This window comes from Notamacropus eugenii, chromosome 4, assembly GCF_028372415.1.
Source record: "Notamacropus eugenii isolate mMacEug1 chromosome 4, mMacEug1.pri_v2, whole genome shotgun sequence".
Lineage (NCBI taxonomy): Eukaryota > Metazoa > Chordata > Mammalia > Diprotodontia > Macropodidae > Notamacropus > Notamacropus eugenii.
The window spans coordinates 228,893,676-228,914,939 of NC_092875.1; the positions used below are offsets into that span (position 1 = coordinate 228,893,676).

The 21,264-nt window shown below is 38.1% G+C and overlaps 1 protein-coding gene across 10 annotated transcripts in view; it reads right to left on the minus strand.

Moving 5' to 3' along the window:
• The window catches only part of LDLRAD4 (low density lipoprotein receptor class A domain containing 4), a 587,101-nt gene that overhangs the window by 351,120 nt on the left and 214,717 nt on the right, over nucleotides 1–21,264 (minus strand). For 8 of the 10 annotated variants that reach the window (XM_072604172.1, XM_072604171.1, XM_072604176.1 and 5 more), the window contains one exon: nucleotides 4,560–5,029. In XM_072604172.1, the coding sequence (XP_072460273.1) occupies nucleotides 4,560–4,599 (40 nt within the window). In that variant the 5' untranslated portion in view covers nucleotides 4,600–5,029. Of the gene's footprint in view, nucleotides 1–4,559; nucleotides 5,030–8,797; nucleotides 9,216–21,264 lie in introns of those variants that run through there. The other 2 variants (XM_072604181.1, XM_072604179.1) reach the window with 2 other exon arrangements.

Consider the following 21,264-nt stretch of genomic DNA (forward strand, 5'->3'; position numbering starts at 1 on the left):
AACCTTTCAAGCAATTAGGTGTCTATTTTGTTTCTTCAGATCTCTATGGTAGCAAGGAGGACCGATATGTATTGCATTGAGTCATAGGGTTTTTCCTTATATCGAAGATAAATCTCACCTATCATAAAACCATCTCACCTTTCTTTGTCATTACTGAAAAACAAAAGTGATCCCCCTGATCCACATAATAGACTGTCATATATTTGAAGGTAATTATTGACTCAGGTTTTACCCTTTGCTTCTTCAAGCTAAACAATCTTAATTTAATTAGAAGTGAGAAACACCAAAGGAGAATAAGAATTCTGGACATCATCAAGGAAATATATGAGAGGAAAAAACATAAGCTGATGATGTAGTTAAGGTAAAGGAAAGACAAGAGAAGAACCAGTGTTCTGCTGATTCCTTTATGTCAGAGAAAAGCTAAAAAGACTGGACCTCTAACAGCAAACTTGGAGGAAGGTACAGACAAGAGTGGCACAAGATGGGCAGGCTAGGACAACACTGATGGTATAGCTAACATTACACTAGGGACTCTGTTAAGTACTTTACAAATATTATATCATTTGATTCTCACAACAAGCCTGTGACCTAAGTGTTATTATTGTCCCCATTTTACAGCTGAGAAAATTGAGGCAAACAAGTTAAGTTACACCCTCAGGTTCACACTCCTACTATGTATTTGAGGCTGGATTTGAACTCAGTACTTCCTGACTTCAAGTCTAGCATTCTCTCTACTATGTCACTTGGCTACATAAGTGGCAAATCACATAGAAATTAGACTCAGCTGCAGAAGACTTAGAAGCAATACTATGGCTTTTTAGAAGCTGGCCTCAGAGTCAAAAAGATCTGGGTTTAAGTTTTACCTCTGACAGAAACTAGCTGTGTAACATTGGGAAAATCACTTAACCTCTCTGGCAATTTTTCCATGAATAAGTTGCAAGGCAACTGCTGATTTCCATTGGTAGAGGGAGTTTTCTCACTGGGAAGTTCCCCAAGAGTCTAGTTAAACAATAACAACCACCACCACCAGACTTGGCATATATTCTACAGTTTAATTTACTTCAGTAGTTATTTAAGCTAACATGTGAACACCATTAGTGAAATGACTAAAAGAGCAAAGGTATAGAAGTCTATGGCAAGACATAGTGGTGAGGAGGAAGATAATTTCATATTAGTGTCATTCATATTTTATATCATTTCTACCCAGATGTGGTTCTTTCAGAGTCACCTGAGAGTACACAGAGTGCACTGAGATGAAATCTTTATCACTATTGCAACACTTCAGACAAAAAACTGACTGACTCACCCTGGAAGGGTTCCCATTTCCCTCTGCCCTGAGTCACTTGGGGTTTGTTTTTACAACAGAGGTAGCTTATCTCATGGAAGTCTATCCATCTCCAGAAAAGCTGAAATGGACTGCAGGCAGGCAGGCTGAGTGCTTCAAAGGAAGGAGCTGTGAACTTAGAAAGCAGAGTTTCTACATGCCCAAGTATAAAATTACCAGCACCACCAGCAGCATGCTCTGTACCCAGGTAGCTTTTTCAGCAACATTAATGCAAAGACAGTAACAAATATGTTGTCTTCCCCTCTGAGATTACTTCCCATCTACTCCATATATCAAATGAAATCATTAGAAAGTACTTAACGCAGTACCTGGCACATCATAGGCACCATATAAATGTTAACTATTGTTATTATACATCATGTGTGTACCAAATTATTTTCATGCTGTTTTACCTGTTAGAATGTACTATCCTTGAGAAAAGGGCGTGTTTTCACCTTTCTTCGTATTCTCAGAACTTCTCAGCACAGTGCATAACACATAGTATGCTATAAATTATGTTGTTGAGTCATTTCAGTCATGTCTGACTCTTCATGACCACATTTGGGGTTTTCTTGGCAAAGATACTGCAGCAGTTTGCCATGCTCCATCTCTCTCTCTCTCTCTCTCTCTCTCTCTCTCTCTCTCTCTCTCTCCCTCTCGTTCTTTATCTTTTCCTTTCTTCCTCTTTCTCCTTTTCTTTCCCCTCAGTTTATATGTGTGTGTGTATATGTGTGTGTGATTATCAGTCAATACTACTACTTACGCTGAATAAATGAGTCTGATTATATACCTTCTTCAAGAATTCACTAAAAGTCAACCCCATGCCCTACCTGTCACTCTTCACGACTGGCTACCATATTGTAAAGGCCAAGGATGGGGTATGGCTCTCCATTAAACACTCAACAAATGTTTTTATGCCTACTATGTGAAAGGCATTATTAGCAGCTGAAAGAAAATAGGGGAAATAATAGTTTCAAGATCCATGAGGTAAAAATCCAAACAAAACAAACTGCCCTCCTACCTTCCAAATCATATATGGCTTGAAAGTAACCCCAATCTATCTGGGGCCAGGGTAATAAGAATGTAATTGAATTTTAGATTTGTTAATATTTGTTGAAGAAGACATTGAGAACTGCACATGTAGATCTGAGTTCCAAGGCACCTAGCTGAGCTGATGGTGCTGGTTTTGGGGTATGGGGAAGAGTGGTTTAAAAAAAATTAAAGACTTTTAAAGAAAATCTATGTATGAAAAGAACACATAAGAGAGGCTTACAGTAAAAAGAAATGAGAGCATTCTGAAAAGGTCACCATGAAAGACTAGAAAATAGAAACTGTTATAGAGAGATGACTCTGTGGCTGGACCACAGCAAAAAAGAGGAATTTAGTCCTGCAAAATTTAGTTAATAGAGGTGAGGGAAGCCTCTGGGTTGAGGTGTAAAGAGAGCAGGTTCAAGCAGGTATATATCCTTGGGTGGCCAAAAAGTGTTATGGGAATGAGGTCTGGTTGGTAACTAGGAACTGCTACACAATCTGCTCCAGCCAAACTAGACTATTCTCTATGTGCTAAATATTCCCTGAGCTTTCCCACCACTTAACTCATACTATCTCCTTTGGTTGGATTATCCCCCTCTTCTTCCACTGAATTGCTATTCCTGCTATAAGTACCACTCAAATGTTCCTTTCTTTATGGGGTTAGTTCTGATCCCTCCCCATCAGTAACATTCATTCCCTGCTCCTCACCTCACATAGTATCTTGCTTTGTGTCCCTTTGATTTACTATTTTGTATCAGAGTTATTAGTGTTCATTTCATATTTCCCATTAGACTGTAAGTTCCTGAGGATGGGAGCCATGGCTATCTAAACTTTTGATCATTGTTAGCACCTTGTACAGCACTCTGCACATAAAAGACATCAAATTCAAAGTAAACACTTAATAATAATACTTGTGGCAATGAACTGCTGAATGTATGCCCTAGAGACACTGACATTTTGCAAAAGCCATTGCATGTTATTTCCCTTATTAGATTACAATCTCACTGTGGGGCAGTGAGATTTTTGCCTCTTTCTATATTCCCAGCACTTAGCACAGTGCCTGGCACATAGTAGGGACTTAAATGTTTGAGTGATTAACTGAACAGGACAGCTGAAATTGATCATTGAAGGGTGACAGAACTCAACATGAGGAATTTTCAGGGGCTTCTGAAGAAGCCTGACTTCTTAGCATCCCTTAATAAACAATTTTCATTTTAAACTCCACAATTTCTCTGTCCAGTAAGAAGTTCAAAAATATGCTAAGTTTCAGCCCTGTACAACATGGGAAGGCTGGTATCTAGGAAGCCTCAGAACTTACTGTCAGTAATACAAGGGTAGGTATCTCTGAATGAATCAATCACTCCAAACTTCATGATTATTGGGAACAAATTCTTTCCTTTTCTTTTTTCTTTCTTACTATTATTGCGCTAACTATTCTTCAGGTCAGCTCTTTCTGGGATGCATCAATAAATGAGGAACTAGAAGGACAGAAAAATTGAGTGACATTTCTGAGATATTCAGAGAACCAGAAACCAAGCCAGAGTCTGAATTCAAAAGCTCCTGTGTCTCTCAGTCCATTTCTCTGGGCACTGTACAGAACAAACGGTGATGCTACAAAATGTGAAAACTGGTACCTAGGGTGGAATTAAAATGGGCTGAATTAAAATAAAATTGTGATGTACAGCTTTAACAATGACCTCATTTATACAAGAATGATTATAACTGGAAGGCTTGAGCAGCCAATTTTCTCCCATTTGCTCACTAATAAAACCGAGGAAATAAACTAAGGATAAAAAAAAAGATGAGAGAAGGGAAAATGACTAGCCAGCAATTAATCTGGGGGAGGGGAGATTTTACTCCGTGAAGGAAAATGCCCACCCATCCTTATCCACCCCGTCTTTTCTGGCAACACATTTCCTTTACAGAATGGGGAAGAATATTTCTGTAGCGTGTACTTCAGGATATTTTGTACAGAATCAAAAAATGCAGGGGCCCCTCCTCAAGCTAACATGTAAGACAAAAACAAAAATATAGATTACTTTGTAGGGGTAAAAGGTCACCCTATTTGTTTATACCTCTCACCTTCATGTATCTCCTAAAGTTTATGGGTCCAAATGTGTGCTGGGACATTAATTTTTGCAGTATTTCAGTTGTAGATAACAAAAAGTTCACCAATTCTCAACTTACAGTCCAAGAATCTCACCTGTGAAAGCGTTTGTGGCCTGAAAACCAGCTTCCTGCATACTGCTCTCCCAGACACGTTTGTGTTCCCACTCTTAACTTGTCCTTACAAGACGCAACTGGAGGGATTGAAGCTGTCAAGTTACTTCCATTTTAACTTGTCGGAGTCCATCTCTCTCCGGATTCCAACCTTTGGTAGCATATGATTCCCACTAGATCCTGTGAGCAGATGGTACCAAGAGACTGGCCAAAGACAAAAAGCAAGTATTGGACACACAGTGACTTTAGCCGTCCAACCAGAGAATCAGGGCCATGGTGAATCTGGAAGCCACGGAAGTTGTCCTGCTGAGACTATTTCCCTTTCTAAAATGTAGTTCTAATGAACCATTCAGCAGCCAGCATCCTTTCCCTGGGTCGCAGCCACTTGGGATGTTCAATTGCTTTCTGTTTTGTCTTCTCTCTTGGGCTTGTCTTTCCCCTCAGGCACGCTCACTGAGAAATTAAAAAAATAAAATAAAAAGGAGATTATGTTTCCTGATGACCTGTACAAACATTAAAATTAATAGACTCACCGGGACTGAGAAACCCTCCCAACTACTCAAAGACATTATTATGGATTGACTATACTTTGAATGAAGCTCTTTAGCAAAGCAAATGTGGTAAATTTTCCTGAATGTTTTTCAAGTGTGGAAAGGAGCTTCATACTCTTGGGAACAGGAGAAGATTCATTTCTCCAAATTTCAACTGAGGAGCAATGGACAAGGTAAAGTAAAAGTCTAATTATAAAGACAACACAGTGTTCTTGTGTCTTTGGCTTATAGCAGTGTATATGGTTACAGTGAAGTTTAAAATAACGAAAATATTTCTCAAGTTACTGAAAATGGGAAGAGAACAGAAAGAATGAGATCTATAACCCCTTTCTCTTATAGTTCAATAAGACTCAATGGGGAAAAATCCAATGAAATAAATGTTTATGTTAAAGCCCTGAAAAATGAAACCAGAGATGTCTTGCATGGATTTCTCAGGCTCTTTATACATACATATATGTACATACATACATATGTACATACATGTATATACAATGTTAAATTAAGGATCAAGAAGAAAAGTTGATCTAGTTTCTAAATTGTTTCATTCTTGCCTTAAAAGAAAAGCATTGTATAAAAATCTTTACAGACATTTCTCTTGTATTATATTGTAGAGCAGCCAATAAAGAAAAAAGCTGAGAAGACTAAAGGGCCAGACTTTTAAAAATAGATGATGGACATTAAATTTGAATCATCACTGATAAAGAAGGATGAATTTTATTCCCGTTATAATTATCTCCTCCTAGTCAATTTTTTAACAATCAAAAACTACAATCACATTTTTCTTCTTCACCAAGTGGAACAAGGAAAAGAAAACTTTTTAAAAAAGAATTGCTAAGTTATTTTACATTCACTTCAAAAAGGGACTCTCTACACAAAGAACAATTTACAAAAGGGCACACAGTAAGACTTTTTGTTTTATTCCAGTAAGTACAGACTACATAAAGTCAAACATCTCTAATTCAGACTAATTTAAGAGAAGGTCCAATTCATGAATATATACAATCTACAGTATAGATGATTTTTTAAAGTAATGTAATTTACCTGCTTTCAAGTACCTAGAAGCTAATAGAATGAAGAATATTACAGAGATCATTAGTGGTATGGTTAATGAAAAGATTAAAAGAATTTTAATTAGTAAATCAACTGTTTATATGTAATGGATGTTTCTAAATTGTTTAAGAGCACAGGAAACATTTCCTTCTGAAATCTCCTATATCCATATCCCAAAAAATTTCAGTCTTTAAAGTAGCTCAAGTTAGTCAAGATGCAATTAAAAACAACACCACCACCACCAACTAACTCTACTTTTCAACTTTGCCATCCTGAACTTATCTAACCTAATGGAGGAGAAAGAGGGAAATCACTTAATGCCCAGATTTTTCCTTGGTCCCTATTCTATAATCTCTTTGAGCTAATCACTCCCTCTTAGAAGTCTTTCCCAATCCATCCCCCATGCAAAACTAATTTTTCCTTCCTCTGAATCCCCAGATCATCATGTTTGTACTACACTTAAACATTCTAGCTCATGTTTTAATTGTGGAATTATGCAATTTTCTCCATTAGACAGAGAGCAGGGATTGTCTTATCCTTCTTTGAATTCTCGATAATACTTAGCCCATTGTTTTGCATAGAAGACCTATAGGGTCATAGATTAACTTATATGGGACCTTAGAAAGCATCTAATTCAATCTTTCATTTTGCAGATGAGGGTCTGAGACCTATCGAGAAGAAGGACCTTGGCTACAGTCACCCAGGTAAGTGACCCAAGCTAAGATGACTTGAAAATAGGTCCTCTGAGTATAGATCTGGCACTCTTTCCCCTGCATCAAAGTACATAATAGAAGCTGAATAAATATTTGTTGAATGAATCAATTCATTTCCACAGGAATTCTTGCACTTTATTTGTTCCCATTCTCAGTCTGGTCTGAGAGATGAAAAACAAGTTTGAGTGGAGTTTTGTGTTGGCTTTGTTTTATTTATGGTGTTACTGTGCTTTAAAAAATTTCAGCTATCACACTGCTCACATTTCACATGGTCATGGGAAATCTGTAGGTGGGTATGGGTAGTGGTGGGAGGGAAACAAAATTACTGTTTTCCTTTCCTGTGACTATCTATCTGCCCTCTCATTCTCAAACTTATTTATTCCATGACAGAAAGGTATGCCACCAGATTAAAACAGTTGGAACACCATGAAAAGCCTGCCTTTACTAAAATTCTGAAGAGCAATCGCTATGAAGGTTAAAGATGGACCCCAATCAACCCTATGAAATAATTGGAAAGGCTAAATTGTATCAGCATAAAAGCAATATATAATTTGCATATTCTAAGAGACTCTGAATCTCTTTTCCAGGAACTTTTCTGCTACTCTCATTGCTTTGAATTGTTTCACTTCTTGATCTAAATGCCTTCCCCCAGAAACATACGGCAGAAAGACTTCACACCATCAAAGAGAAACAACCAAAAGTTTGGATCCCAAAAGCATCACTGTATGGAGTTACAGTTGCCTCATCTTCTTATCAGTAACCTGTTCTTTCAATTGATTCATTTGCCCAGCAATTACACAGCTTTCACGGACACTAACAAAATTCGTTGGGAATGACAGCTAAAATGTGATTCTTCTAAAACAATGCAAAGTCAAAGTAACAATAATAGATGGCACCCTATTATCTCCTTCATATGCTTTACCTATTTTGTCTTGATATGCCTTCTTTAGGGCAGCTCAGTAGACAGAGCACTGTACTTGGAATCAGGAAGACTCATCTTTATAAGTTCAAATCCAGCCTCAGACACTTATTAGCTGTGGGACCCAGGGAATGTCACTTAACTTGTTCACCTCAGTTCCTCATCAGTAAAGTGAGCTGGAGAAGGAAATGGCAAACCACTCCCGTATCTTTGCCAAGAAAACCCCAAATGGGGTCACAAAGGGTCGGACACGACCGGAAAACAACAAACAAATGTCTTCTTTCCCTAATTAGATTGTAGCTTGCTAAAGTGCTGCCTCTGCCTCAGAATACCTACCTACGTGTTCTGAAGCAAATGTAGGACTGTCCACACAAGAGGTGTTCAAGAAACACTATAAAAATTAATTCTCCAAATTATGAGCTAAGAAACAATTTTGCCCTGCACATTGTGTTAGATATTAACTGTGCTTGAATGGTTACCATAATAATGACAAGATATTCTATTTCTAGTAGGTTTCATACTTTCTGATTGACTAGTTGGGCCCCTCAGTGTGCCTTATTAAAAAACAAATGAATGGATCTTTCATTTTTATAATATATTCTTGAAAAACACAGTATCTAGAAGAGGCACTGAAGATCATCTCATCCAACTCCCTCTTTTTACAGATGAGAAAACTCAGCCCTAAGACACTGAGGTCATCAATGCCAGACAGCAAATAGTAGGGCTGAGATTAGAACCCAAATCTCTTCAGTATTTATAGGATGATAGGATCAAAGATTCAGAGCTTAAAGGGTCTTTAGAGACCATCCAGACCATTTATAGATGAAGAATTTGAAAGTCACATAGCTAGCATTTTTCTACTGTACCAAAGAAAATGAAGAGCTTTCCCAAACATTAATGCCTACGTGTTTGATCCTTATGGTATCTCATAAAAAGAAAACCGCCTTACAAAGAGGCAAGGGAAGGATGAAAAGGGAGAAAGACTCACCCCAGGTCAGAGTACTTCTGAGCCACACCCTCACGCACCTTTATTCTAAATCCAAAGTGCCCATCACTCAGGTGTCAATGCATACACATAGATGTCCTCTTCCCACTACGAAGATAGGGGGAAGGCTAACCAGGAAATAAACTGCTTCAAGACTGTACTTGAGAATGACACTAAGCCCCTCCCATAACAATGCAACAGTTACTAAGGAAATAAAGTGCATCAAACGGAAAACACCCCCACAGGAAGGGACATTAAAAAAAGAGAGAAGAAAATGAACACCCACAAAACCTAACCAAATAAGTTGTGGAATTAGATCAGCTTTGCCACTCATTCATAAGGACTTGGGTCAAACTCAATCACTGTAATCCCTTAGGAATTAAAATTGAGTCTTTGACAGATGACAGTTTTCATGAATTTACACTGACTATACTGCAGAGACATCTATTTGCACGGGAAGAGTAAGGTCACAAACTAGGCAAAGTGATCAAAATCCAATGAAGAAGTGAAACAGACTTTTTTGAAACCTGGTAACTTCAAAAAAAATATTTTAAGCAAATCAAGTATTCAAAAAAAAGTATAAACACTGCAGTTTAATTTTTTTTTAATTTCCTTTCACTGTGGACAGTCTGTTTCGTTGGCTAAGTGCTAGTTACCTAGGAGATGGCTGAGTGGTGAAATTGGATAGACTATATGTTGTCAGGAAAATGATCAGAGTTAGGGCAGTCTTCAGAAATTATATCAATGGTCTCTTGTCACCACTCCCACCAAAAATGTACCAGGGAGAGACAGACAGAAGACAAAAAGACACAAAGACACAATCACGTTGATAAACTATGGAGCTATTTTCAAACAGGAAATTATTTTAAATGAATATTTTACATATAAATAGCTTTGCACTTCTGAAAAAAGTGCATGAAAAAATTTCAAACTTGCTGGTTCGTTTAGGATAGAGATGACAAACAGTTTTTGAAGGAACTGTGAGAAAAGGAACCCTGGGATCTATTCCTGACTCTGACACTAAAATCACCATGCCACTTGGGAAAAAGAATTCAGACTTTTTTGCATGAGTTCCTCCAAAATCCATGAACACACACAGAATTGACAGCCTAGCTAAAGGTCTCTGCAAGTGTCAGTCAACATTCACTGAGCTCCCAGAGAGTACAGAATGTACTCTAATGAGGTTATAAAGAAATATGGTCCTTGCACTAAGGTAGTTTATAATCTACTTGGGGCTAGGGGGAGATAAGGAGGAGAATAAACAGCCTGGGTCATGAAAAGAACATTAGATTTGGAGGTAAGGATTAAAAATCCCAGCTTTGCCTTGTAGTCTGTGACCTTGTACTGAGAAGCAGAATGGCTAAGTGGATAAAAAGCTGGTATTCAAGACCCACTTTTCACAGACTAGCTGTGTGATCTTGGATAAGACAATTAACCTCTCTGTACTCCAAGGCAACTCTCTTAAGAGTCTTAGTTACAAAGAAAGTGCTGATCTGTATCAGTAAAGGACAAGGGTAGTTTATTCACTAGGATTTCTCTATATAAATTGAATTATGCATCTAGTTTTTAAACTCACTTTAAACTCATTCAGTTTTCTCATGTGTAAATTGACGGGGTGGCATTGGATGACCACTAAGATTACTGCCAGCTCTAAAATCCCATGATTTGGACCCGCTTATCTTCATTCAACACTAAATGTCTATTTTTAATTTCTATTTTAAAGGTGTTAAATGACAAAAGATTTTCTTGACAATCCTGAACGTAGACCTGCCATTAACAGTGTCTATCATGCTTTTTCCAAAAAAGCCTGAAATTTGGGTCTATGTTTGTGTGACTTGAATCTCAGTTACACTGAGAGCAAATTAGTTTAAAAAATCAGGTTTGGATCTTCAAAAATGCATCCTTATCTTCCTCTTAGACTTTTGATTTGGTTTCTTTACTTATTCTAGTTTCACATAATATGAGTTATTTAATCCATTCATTAAGTTGGAGAGAGGGAAAGAGAGAATCTTGGAATTTTAGGGATCCGAAAGAGCTGCTAGCTCAACACTCTACATTTTTTAGGTAGGAACATAGATCCAGAGCTGGAAAGAACCTGAAACCATGTAGTTCAATTTCTTCATTTTACAGGCAAGGAAACTGAGCCTCAGGGAAGATGAAAGATTTGCATGAGGTCACACAGGCAGAGCCATGAGAAAACGCAATCCTGGCGACTCACCCACGGTCACTGAAGACCTACAAAACATGAACTAGAATACATGTATCATGTATGTATGTATATAATATGCACACATGTATCAAAATATTCCCAATTAACTATTTATTGTCTCTATCTTTAAACAGGCAATAAAGAACCAGAGAACAGCAGTTAATCCTCAGAAGGCTGAAAAGCCTTCATTGTGTTGTATAGTAGAAAGAATTTTAGAGTCAGGAGAGAGCTGAGTTCAAATGCTGACTGACATCTGCTAGCTGTGTGTTCATGAGAGATCACTTAACCTCCCTGGTTCTTAGTCTCCTTTTCTGTAAACAGGAGGGAATGATACCTATAGTAACTCCCTAACAAGGTCATTGTGAGACTCACATGAGCGTCACATACTTTCAAAGTGCATTGAAAAGCAGCTTGGCTAAATGGACAGTAAATTGGTCTTCAAGTCTTACTTCTCCAACATTTGTTCCATTGTTCAGTTGTTTTTCAGTTATACCCAACTCTTCAAGACCCCATTTGGGGTTTGCTTGACAAAGATGCTGGAGTGATTTGCCATTTCTTTCTCCAACTCATTTTACAGATCAGGAAACTGAGGCAAACCAGGTTAAGTGACTTGCCCAGGGTAACACAGCTAGTAAGTGTCTGAGACCTTACTTGAGCCCAGGAAGCTAAGTCTACACACTCAGCACTCTATCTCACACATACTGGCAGTGTAATCCTAAGTAAGTCTCTTAACCTCTCTGTGCTCCCAGATAACTGTCTTAGTTGCAAAGAAAGTCCTGATCTGTATTGATAAAAGGGAGAGGTAGTTTATTCATTTGGTTCCTCTAAACAAATTAAATTAATTTTTAAGGTAAAGCACTGTACAAATAAATAGCAGTCATTATTATTAGAATATTTAAAGCCTCTCAACTCTGTCTTCTTATTTATTTTTCAGTAAAGAGCCATCAATTTAGAATATTTGATATTTTAGGGGGCCTCCCCCTACTGTACTCTCTTGGAGAAAATACTTCTCAAGAGATAAAAATCAAAACACAAATTCCTCTCATACCAACTACAATTAATAATGAATATAGGAAACAAGATGCAAAAATTAGTGAGAATGTGTGGGGGAGGCATTTGGAATGAAGTTTAAGAGAGTAGGTAAAGAAGAAAAACGACAAAAAAGGAAATTATCCAGACAAGTAAGAAGGCATAGCTTCTTAGAATCTTTAAAAAAAAAACTCATTTAGGTTTTGAAATATCAGAGAAATGCACCAATGGAAGTGGTGATTCTATTTGTTTCTATTAGTAGGTATGTATATCTTCTTACATGTAGCTAAGCTTTTCCTTACAGAGCCCAGTTGGTGGTTTTTATTTATTTATTCCAGTGATGGAAAGCTTTTAGAGTTTTCATTTCCTTCATAATCATTCCGTAAGCCTGTGAAGTATGCTCTGAGACAGAAGTCAACGCGGTAGCCTCCCGTCAAAGCCCCACTTTGTAACCTGAGGGACCCAGTTCTCTTTTATCTGATACAAAATCTTGGGGAGCTTGCTTTATTGGTTGCTTAAAAGCTGATAAAACTGATAAACGATATAAGCTGATGTCCTCTGTAAAAATAAATCATTTGTATAATTTCAGTCATTAGTACTACCCAGTTATTCCCTTTGCTTCCCTAAGGGCACCTAGGTGGTGCAGTGGATAGAGGGTAGGGCCTGGATTCTGAAAAACTCATCTTCTTGAGTTCAAATCTGGCCTCAGGTATTTGCTGGCTGTGTGATCCTAGGCAAGTCACTCAACCCTTCCTGGCTCAGTTTCTTCATCTATAAAAAATGAGCTGGAGAAGGAAATGGCAAAACTCTTCAGCATCTTTGCCAAGAAATGGGGTCATGAAAAGTCAGACATGACTGAATGGCAGTTGTTTTCTGCTTTCCTAAGTCATGAACTTTATTTTTTTTTCCATAATCAAAATAAGCCAAATTTTAACAAAAAGAATTCTCCCCATAGTTGCTCATATTCACCTATCTTTAAATTTAAAAAAAAAACATGGTTTTGCTGGTGGGTTTTCACTTTGAGAAAACAACTTGTCAAGTTATTCTCTTTGTAACCTCAATGACCAAGGAAAAGTAAACTTCAATAATATTTTCCTTAAATATTTCCATAGAGGTGGTTAATAATAATAGTAATGACAGTAATAAAAACTAGCATTTCTATAGCATGTATTATTGCCAGGCACTGCGCTAAGTGCTTTATAAATATTATCTTATGCTATCCTCACAATAACTCTTGGGGCTAGGTGCTGTGATTATCCTCAGTTTAAAGATGGGCAAACAGAGGCAAACAGAAGTTCATTGATTCACTTAAGGTCATAACAGCTAGTAAGAATCTGAGGCAAAATTTTAACTCGTGTTCCTGACTCCACTGTACCTCCTAGCTCCCTCAGGTTCTAGGAGTGATCAGGGAGAGAGCAGAGAGACAGGGAAAGGGAAAGACAGAGGGTTGAGGAGAGAGAGGCAGACAGAGACAGACAGAGATAGGCAGAGACAGGCAGAGATAGAGAGGTCTGAGACTAGAGTTTCTGCTCAAGATTCCAGCAGGACCAAATGCTTTAAATTTAGTTGCATCTGTGTATCATTCACATCGTCTGCCTTTAGGCTTCCTGGGTCACACACACACACACACACACACACACACACACACACACACACAGACACACAGACACACAAACACACACAGAGATACCCACTGACTTCCTTTGAAAAACTGAAACAAGGGGAAGGATGGAAACAATGTCCTAACTTTGCAATCAATAGCGCATATGTACACACTATCAGAATCCAAGCTATCTTCACATCGCATTGTCTTCTTTCTTTAACATTTTTTTAGGGAATAAAATATAGAAACCACAAACAACAATTATTCATGACTTCAAGAGTTCACCTTACATAGATATTCCCCAAAAGAGTTCACTCACCTTTCTAAAAAACCAAAGAACAAAATTTCTAAGAATGCCCTTAGAATTCTACCCCAAACTTTTATCCACAGACAATTCTGGACGGGTCATGGAGGCTAGACTAGCCAAATCAATTCACTTTTGTGGAATGACTTAATCTGGTTGCACAGACTCAACAAGATACACGTTTTGACAGATGTCTTTAGGACACAATTCAAAATACCACCCATCGGAGGGCCACCACACAGAGCTGATGTCATGGAAGAGGTCTGGCATCAATTCAGTCTGAGATCCTCAGAAATGAGCTCTCAGTAGTACAGTTACAGACAATAAAGAACCCTGCATCTGTGAGAGGCTCAGGCACACCAAGCAGTTTAATGAGCAATCCCTGCCTCCACATATATTAAGGAAACACCGATAGGGTTTCACATCTTCCTGGAAGGCTGGATCAGTCAGCACTCTGAAAATGCATGTGTCATGAAGAGCAGCTGTTCAAGAGGGCAAGGAATTTAGGGTAAAGGCTCCCTAGTATCTAACTAATGGTACTCCACAAATCCTGGCCCTGTATGTTCTTAAAAACTCTGGTCAAACATAAAAAGTTCATTAGTAGACCAATTTCTGCTGCCTTGGTGACACATACCTTATGCCTGTGCTATGCTACCCACAGTAAAGCCACAGCAATGCTACTGAGAATGGAAGGAAAGGCATAGAGGTACTGTGTGTACCAGCAGGACACCCCAGGCAACAGCATTAGAGCCTGTGCTCTCATGACCCTTGTAATACAGTAGTGGTTGTCTCCAGGAACAAATGTAACGTGAGCAAACCTCTTACAATATACAAGACCCTTCATGTTTGTGGAATACTGGTTGTTTTGCATCAGCTGCTGTAGAAATCAATTTCATTTGGAACAGTGTGTTAGAATGGGGAAAAGATATTATTATGTCTGCTTTATCATAAATGAATCTGTTCACCTTTTAAGTCCATCATTAGATTTCATTTAAAGGATTTCTAAGATACCAAGAAATAAATCTACTGGGCCCCAGATGCAGTTTGCTGTATTCTAACTTGTGAAAATACAACTGAAATCATGGTTTCTTCTATCCATGACTTGCTGTATTTAGCTACATAGAATCATACAGCATTAACTAGGAAAATGTGATGTATACATTATACTGTCCAATAATATGCTCTCAAGGAAGGAGGGAGAGGAGAGAAAAGAAGAGGGGAGGGGAGGAGAGGAGAAGACAGGAAGAAGACAGGAGAGCTCAGGAGGGGAGAGGAGATGATAGGGGAAGAAAAAAAGAGAAGACTGGAGAGGAGAGGAAAAAGAGAGAGAAGAACAGGAGGAGAGGGGAGAGAGGGGAGGGGGGAGGAGAGGAAAGATGTCAGGGGAGGAGAGGAGAGGAGAAGACAGGAGATGAGAGGCCAGGCAGGAGAGGGCAGGAGAGAAAAGGCCAGAGGAGAAGAGAAAGAGAAAAGGTAGAAACACCCATCAGTCAACATATCCATCCATGCTCTTCTCCTCCTCTCTCGAATCTGCAGGTATAAATTGACAATCCTACCTTCAGACCTATAGCAAGCCTGTCCGCATACATCTTCTAAGAAAGGTTCCCAGATGCTGGCCTCCATGCCACAGTGACATGAATAATGAAAAGGCAGGTAGAAAGGGGAGGTAAGAAATACAGAAGAAGAAAGAGGGAGGTTTTTTACCACAGGAAGACAAGAGCATCATGTTAGCTACCAGATGACCGTAATTAGACCAAGACACTTCAGGGGACTGAAACAACAGAGACCTTGGCTTTGCATGAAACAAAGAAAAAGAGGAAAAAGCAGATATTTCTACCCTCTTCCCTCAATACGTACTAAATAAACCATTTATTAAGCACCCACGTGCAAAGTACTGTCCCCGGTTTAGTGGATAAAAAGATGAATTGGACACAGGGACTGTTCTCAAAGAGCTTACAGTATCCTAAGGGGAAGGTAAATACATAACTACGATACAGTGGGGGAAAAAAGGATTATTGCAAAAAAAAAGTGTCTCATGAGATCATTGAAGTATGGAGATATGATTTTCATGATGGGAGCAGGGAGGGCACAGATGACAGGAAAGATTTCATAGAGGAAGTGACACTGAACTGACTGAAAGGAGGAGAAGGACTTGGGGCATCGATAGATAGAGGTTGCAAGGGAGGAGTTTAGGAAGGTCATTCTAGACATGGAGAAAGGTCTGAGTCAAACACAGACAAGACTGTAGGAGAGAGAATAATCCATTAACAGTATGGGTGAAGGGCAGTAGTGTAAGATAAGGCTAGATAGGCATATTGAGGTCAGATTGTGGGTGGCTCTAAATGACAAGATTAGAAACTTAATCTGTGTTCATTATACATTAGGGAGATACTTCAGGTGTTTGAGTAAAGGAATGGCATAAAGATGTTGATGTATTTTAAGGAATATTCAGCAATGATGAGAATACATTAAGTACCAAATAGACTAAAGACCAATCTGGAGACTATTATGATAGTCAGGGATACAAGTGATGAAGGCTTGAACTAGGGTGATTGTAATAGAATTGAGGAGAAGACAGTCTGGATAAAAAATGTATTTTTAGTATTAGAGATTATAGAACTGGACTATTGCCTGAATGTATGGAATGAGCGAAGGAAAGACTTCCAATAATGACCCCAAAGTTTCGGAGTGAGGTGAATGATAAGAAGGTGGTGCTACTTACAGAAAAAGAAATGTTAAAAGGAAAAGAAGATAAACTCAATTTTAGTTTAGTTATATTCCATTTTGGGTGTCGGTGGCACATCTGGATGTATAGTTATCCTTTCCACATTGTGACTTTCCCTATCATGGTTTCAATATATTAGGAACTGACAGAAGAAATTAAATAGGAAAATTTGGGGAGTTTTGTGGAAGCTTCCAATGACATCCAAAGGCCAGCAGATGACACAGAGCCTATGACCAAATATTTAACCCAAATTTTATAATAAGGTATTGTAAACGCCCCATAAAAGAAAAAGAAAAAAATCAAATTTCTCTGGTACAAAGGGAGGGTCAAAAAATGTTATGAAGATTTTCCAGATCACATGGGCACTACACTCCTAACCCCAGTTATGCAGAAGGGATAACTGCAGTAATCCAGCAGGCAATGGGAAATACAGTATGGAATTTCTGGGGATAAATTGAAGGTAGAGATGAAAATCTGAAAGTCATCCACATTGGCAGAGTTGAAGCTATGGCAATAGTTGTAAGGCAGTACAGCGACAGAAGTAAGCCTCAGGTAGAACCTTAAGAAACACTCACGTTTAAGGGACTGAGGAGAAAGAGAAGTTTGAAAAAAAAAAGTTGTAGACAAAGAACAGTTAACAGAGGAGTTAGTAAAGAGCAAAATCAGGACAGTGCATTATCACAGAAAGCCCAGAGGGAGCTGATTTCTAGAAGAAAAAAGGTAACAAGGGGGAAAATTCCTAACTAAACAAGGGATAGAAGAAATCATGAAAGATAAATAGACAATTTTGACAAATTGCAGAAAATTTAAAGATTCTAATACATAAAGTCAATGAAGACAAAATTAGAAAAGCAGTGGTGAAGGGGGAAAAATTCTTGTGCCAAATATCACTGATAAATGTCTGATATCCAAAATAAAAAGGGAATTGACAGAAATGTATTACACAAAAAATGATTTTCTAATAGATAAGTACTCAAAGGATATTAGCAAATAGTTTTCAAAAGATTTGCCAACAATATATGACCACATTAAAAACTAATAGCAAAAAACAAAAGTGCAAATTAAAGCGAGGTTTCATGTTGAACCACATAGAAATTAACAAAAAAGATGGGAACAATTTATGTTGGAGGAGTTGTGAGAAGACAGACTCTTCGATGTACCATTTGTTGATGGAGTTGTGAAGTGACACAGCCATTCAGGATTCCAATTTGGAATCACAAAAGAAAAGTGAATAAACTGCCCATATCTTGTAACCCACCAATTCCATTACTGCATATATATCCTGAAGGAAGTCAAACGTAGAAACCAATGTGCATAGGCTAAGATCCATGAAGGGAAAATATCACAAATCCCCACAATATTTTGTAGAATGTTCTAGATGAAGTTGGCAATTTGATGAAACCTAAGAATTTCTTTGCAGAATAATATTTTTAAATACCTAAAACAAAATACACAAGATTACAAATTAAACCAATTATAGGTTATAAAAATATTTTCAAATATTAGGTATTTTCTTTTCCTTTTATTAAAATGAGCAACAGCAAATGAGTCTGAAAACCTGCACTGAGGAGCTAAGCTAACTGCCCACAGGGCAGCCTGAGAAAACCACCTTGCAAAAAGGAGAAAAGGGTAAGAATTTGTCACATGAAGACTCCACTCCTCTACAAGCAGAATCCTGAGTCTCCTGGGTTTTTTCTACAATGTCCCAGTAACCTCTTCATCCTAGAAGTTCACTCCATCCTTGAAGCCTCTTGCTCTATCAAAATATTTTTTTAAAGACAAAATTCATGGATCCCAGGTTAAGAATCCCTGCTCTATACCAAGTACTCAATAAATGTTTACTAGTTACTAGAGTGAACAGCAAATAATAAAATTAGACTGTGCAGATCAGACATTCCAAAGAACTAAAGTCCAGTGATAAACAAATGAAATCAGGCAAGAGTTCAGAAGATTGTATTTTTCTAAGGAAGGCCAAAAGAAAAATGAACTATCTTGATGAACCCTAATAAATTCCATCCAGCATTTAGTCATCTCAAAAAGTAATAAAAAAAAAAACATAAAAAGGGAAACATAATCAGTAAACATTTGTAAAGCATTTACTTTGTGACAAGCACTGTGCTAAATGGCATATTAGCCAATGGTATTCACCAAGGCAGGGATCTACTGCATAGTCCAAGTTGAAAAGTGACACCCTATAGATGATGAGTTCCTCAGATATTTCTATTTGTAGATAGCATAGTTCTAGTTCCAGGAAGCCTTAGAACATTAAAGAGCCTCATGGAAAAGGCACTGAAAAGAATATGATCTGATCACTTACACAGGAAAGACAAAGTGGATGAAGAATGTCTTTTTTTTTTCTGCCATACAATTGGAAAGACCACTTGTGGAGCTTGTCTACTGATATGTTTCCTTGGCACAGATAGCAATAATGGACAATGAATTGGGTCCAGCACTAAATAGGAGGAGGAAAGCATTCTAGATAGGCTTCAGGAAATTGAAAAGTTCCTTGAATGGATTCCAAGATTCTCTCAGAAACAATGACCCATCTTTTAGATTTTGATATTCTACTGGTGATGGAATATGTCTGAGAGACAAGGAACAGCATTATCCCTGAAAAGTGAAAATGAATTTTCCCAAGTTCTCTTATTTCTAGTACCTTCTCTCTCTTAATTATGTTCTGCTTTTCCTATACATAGCTTGTTGGTACATATTTGTTTGCTTGTTGTTTTTCTCATTGGATTGCACACTTCTTGAGGGCAGGAACTGTATTTTTCTACCGCAAGTGCTTAACATATTACCTGGCACATAGGAAGTATTTAATAAATGTTTACTGACTGTCAGACAATGGAGAAGTTCATGGTGAGTATGAGGAGACTGTCCCACAGATTCAATGAGAAGCTTTTGAGAAAAATTAGAGTAAAAGATATCATCGGGAAATCAAGTCAACAAGCATTTGCTGAGCATCTACTGTGTGCCAAGTACACAGTAGCTTCATAGCTAGAAAGATATGATAGGAAAGATGGCCAGCTCAGATGACCAGGGCAAGTGATGACAAATAATCAGGCAGAGTGCTTCACTGATACCTCCAGAATATGAGGAGAAAGTGAAGAAGGCCTCCAACAGACTGAATGGACACCATGAGGGACCTTCGTTGAGGACATGGACAATAGTCACATAAAGCAGATAGGCATGGATGTAATACATCTTCAATATCTAAATCCAACGAACCACAGATCCATTTGAGTATTTCAGCCAAGGACAAACCAGGACTTGTTTCTGAATACATTAAATTATTAGCCTTTACAAAAATGCTCATAGCATTTAAATATGTCAACTATGGACTGCTTTCCCCTCTTTCTACATGCCACAGGCCAGAACTCTCCTGCCCAAATTCAGACAATTATTAGACACTACAGGGCTTCGCTACTTTAGACAAGTTACTCCTATCTAAAATGATATATCACTATACTTCCATAAAGAAAAACATGTTTTTATGTATAATATAATCATATAAGACATAATAGCTAACTATGATTATTAAAATAGCTTCTACCACCACCTGAAAATGATTTCTTGGAAGGAAAATAATTTTCAGCTCCCTTGAAAATGGTTTTAAAAGATGATTCCCTCTTTTCTCATCATCTCTACAAGATGACCCTTATCACGTCATTAGACCTCCAGTGTCTCCAGGGTTCTCCCACCTATGGGTGGACTTTGGCCAAAGAGATTTGAGAGTTTGGAAGCTAGCTGCCATTGAAATTTAAAAGTGTTCTAGTTACTCCACTCCCATTCCCTACCCTTCTGGTTCCCATGGAAACAGACGTCAGATCGCCAAAAAACAGGGTAAAGATAGCACCATGCCCAGTTTTCCCCACAATCTGTTTCCATGGGAACAGGAAGAGAAGGGAAGGAAAGCCTAGAGAGCTTGCAGATTTCAGTCACTGTCAGCTGGGAGATGCAGACAGCTTTGGCTAAACAGCCCAATGGTCTGCAGAACCCAACTGTCTCCTCAAGTCAATGAGAGGCCAGCTTTGGCTTGGGGTCACATGGAGAAGTGAAGATAGCAACAGAGAAGTACAGACAACAAGGTTATAGAACTCCATGTTTGGATCCCTCCAGATAAGGCACAGATGGAAGACTTATTTCCTCTAACTTCCCTTAGGCCTACCCTGAGATAATCTAGATTACAATTAATTTTTAGTGGTAGTATCCTAGAATATCAATCAATGGTGAATACCTTCCTCTTTATGAAGAGACAAATATAACCGTAGACTTGGGCCCTGGAAGGCTCTTTGTTATAGCTGTTAAGCTACCACTGAAGTTGAGGCAATAATGGTTTATTCTTGGCTTCTGGCTATATTCTACCTAAGACTAAACTGTGAGGAAATTTCTTAGAACACGAAAAAGATTCAGTCCTTCCTTCACATTTTATATTCCCTGTCCTATGCAATTCTCATGAGAAAGACTCTTGACACAGGGACCATTCTGACAAATGGGAGACATATTAGAATGGTTAATAGGTATAAACAACTGATATAACTAAAAGAATCATGGGAGATGGGAGGTGGACTCTAGAACCAAAGTTGGAAATTAACAAGCA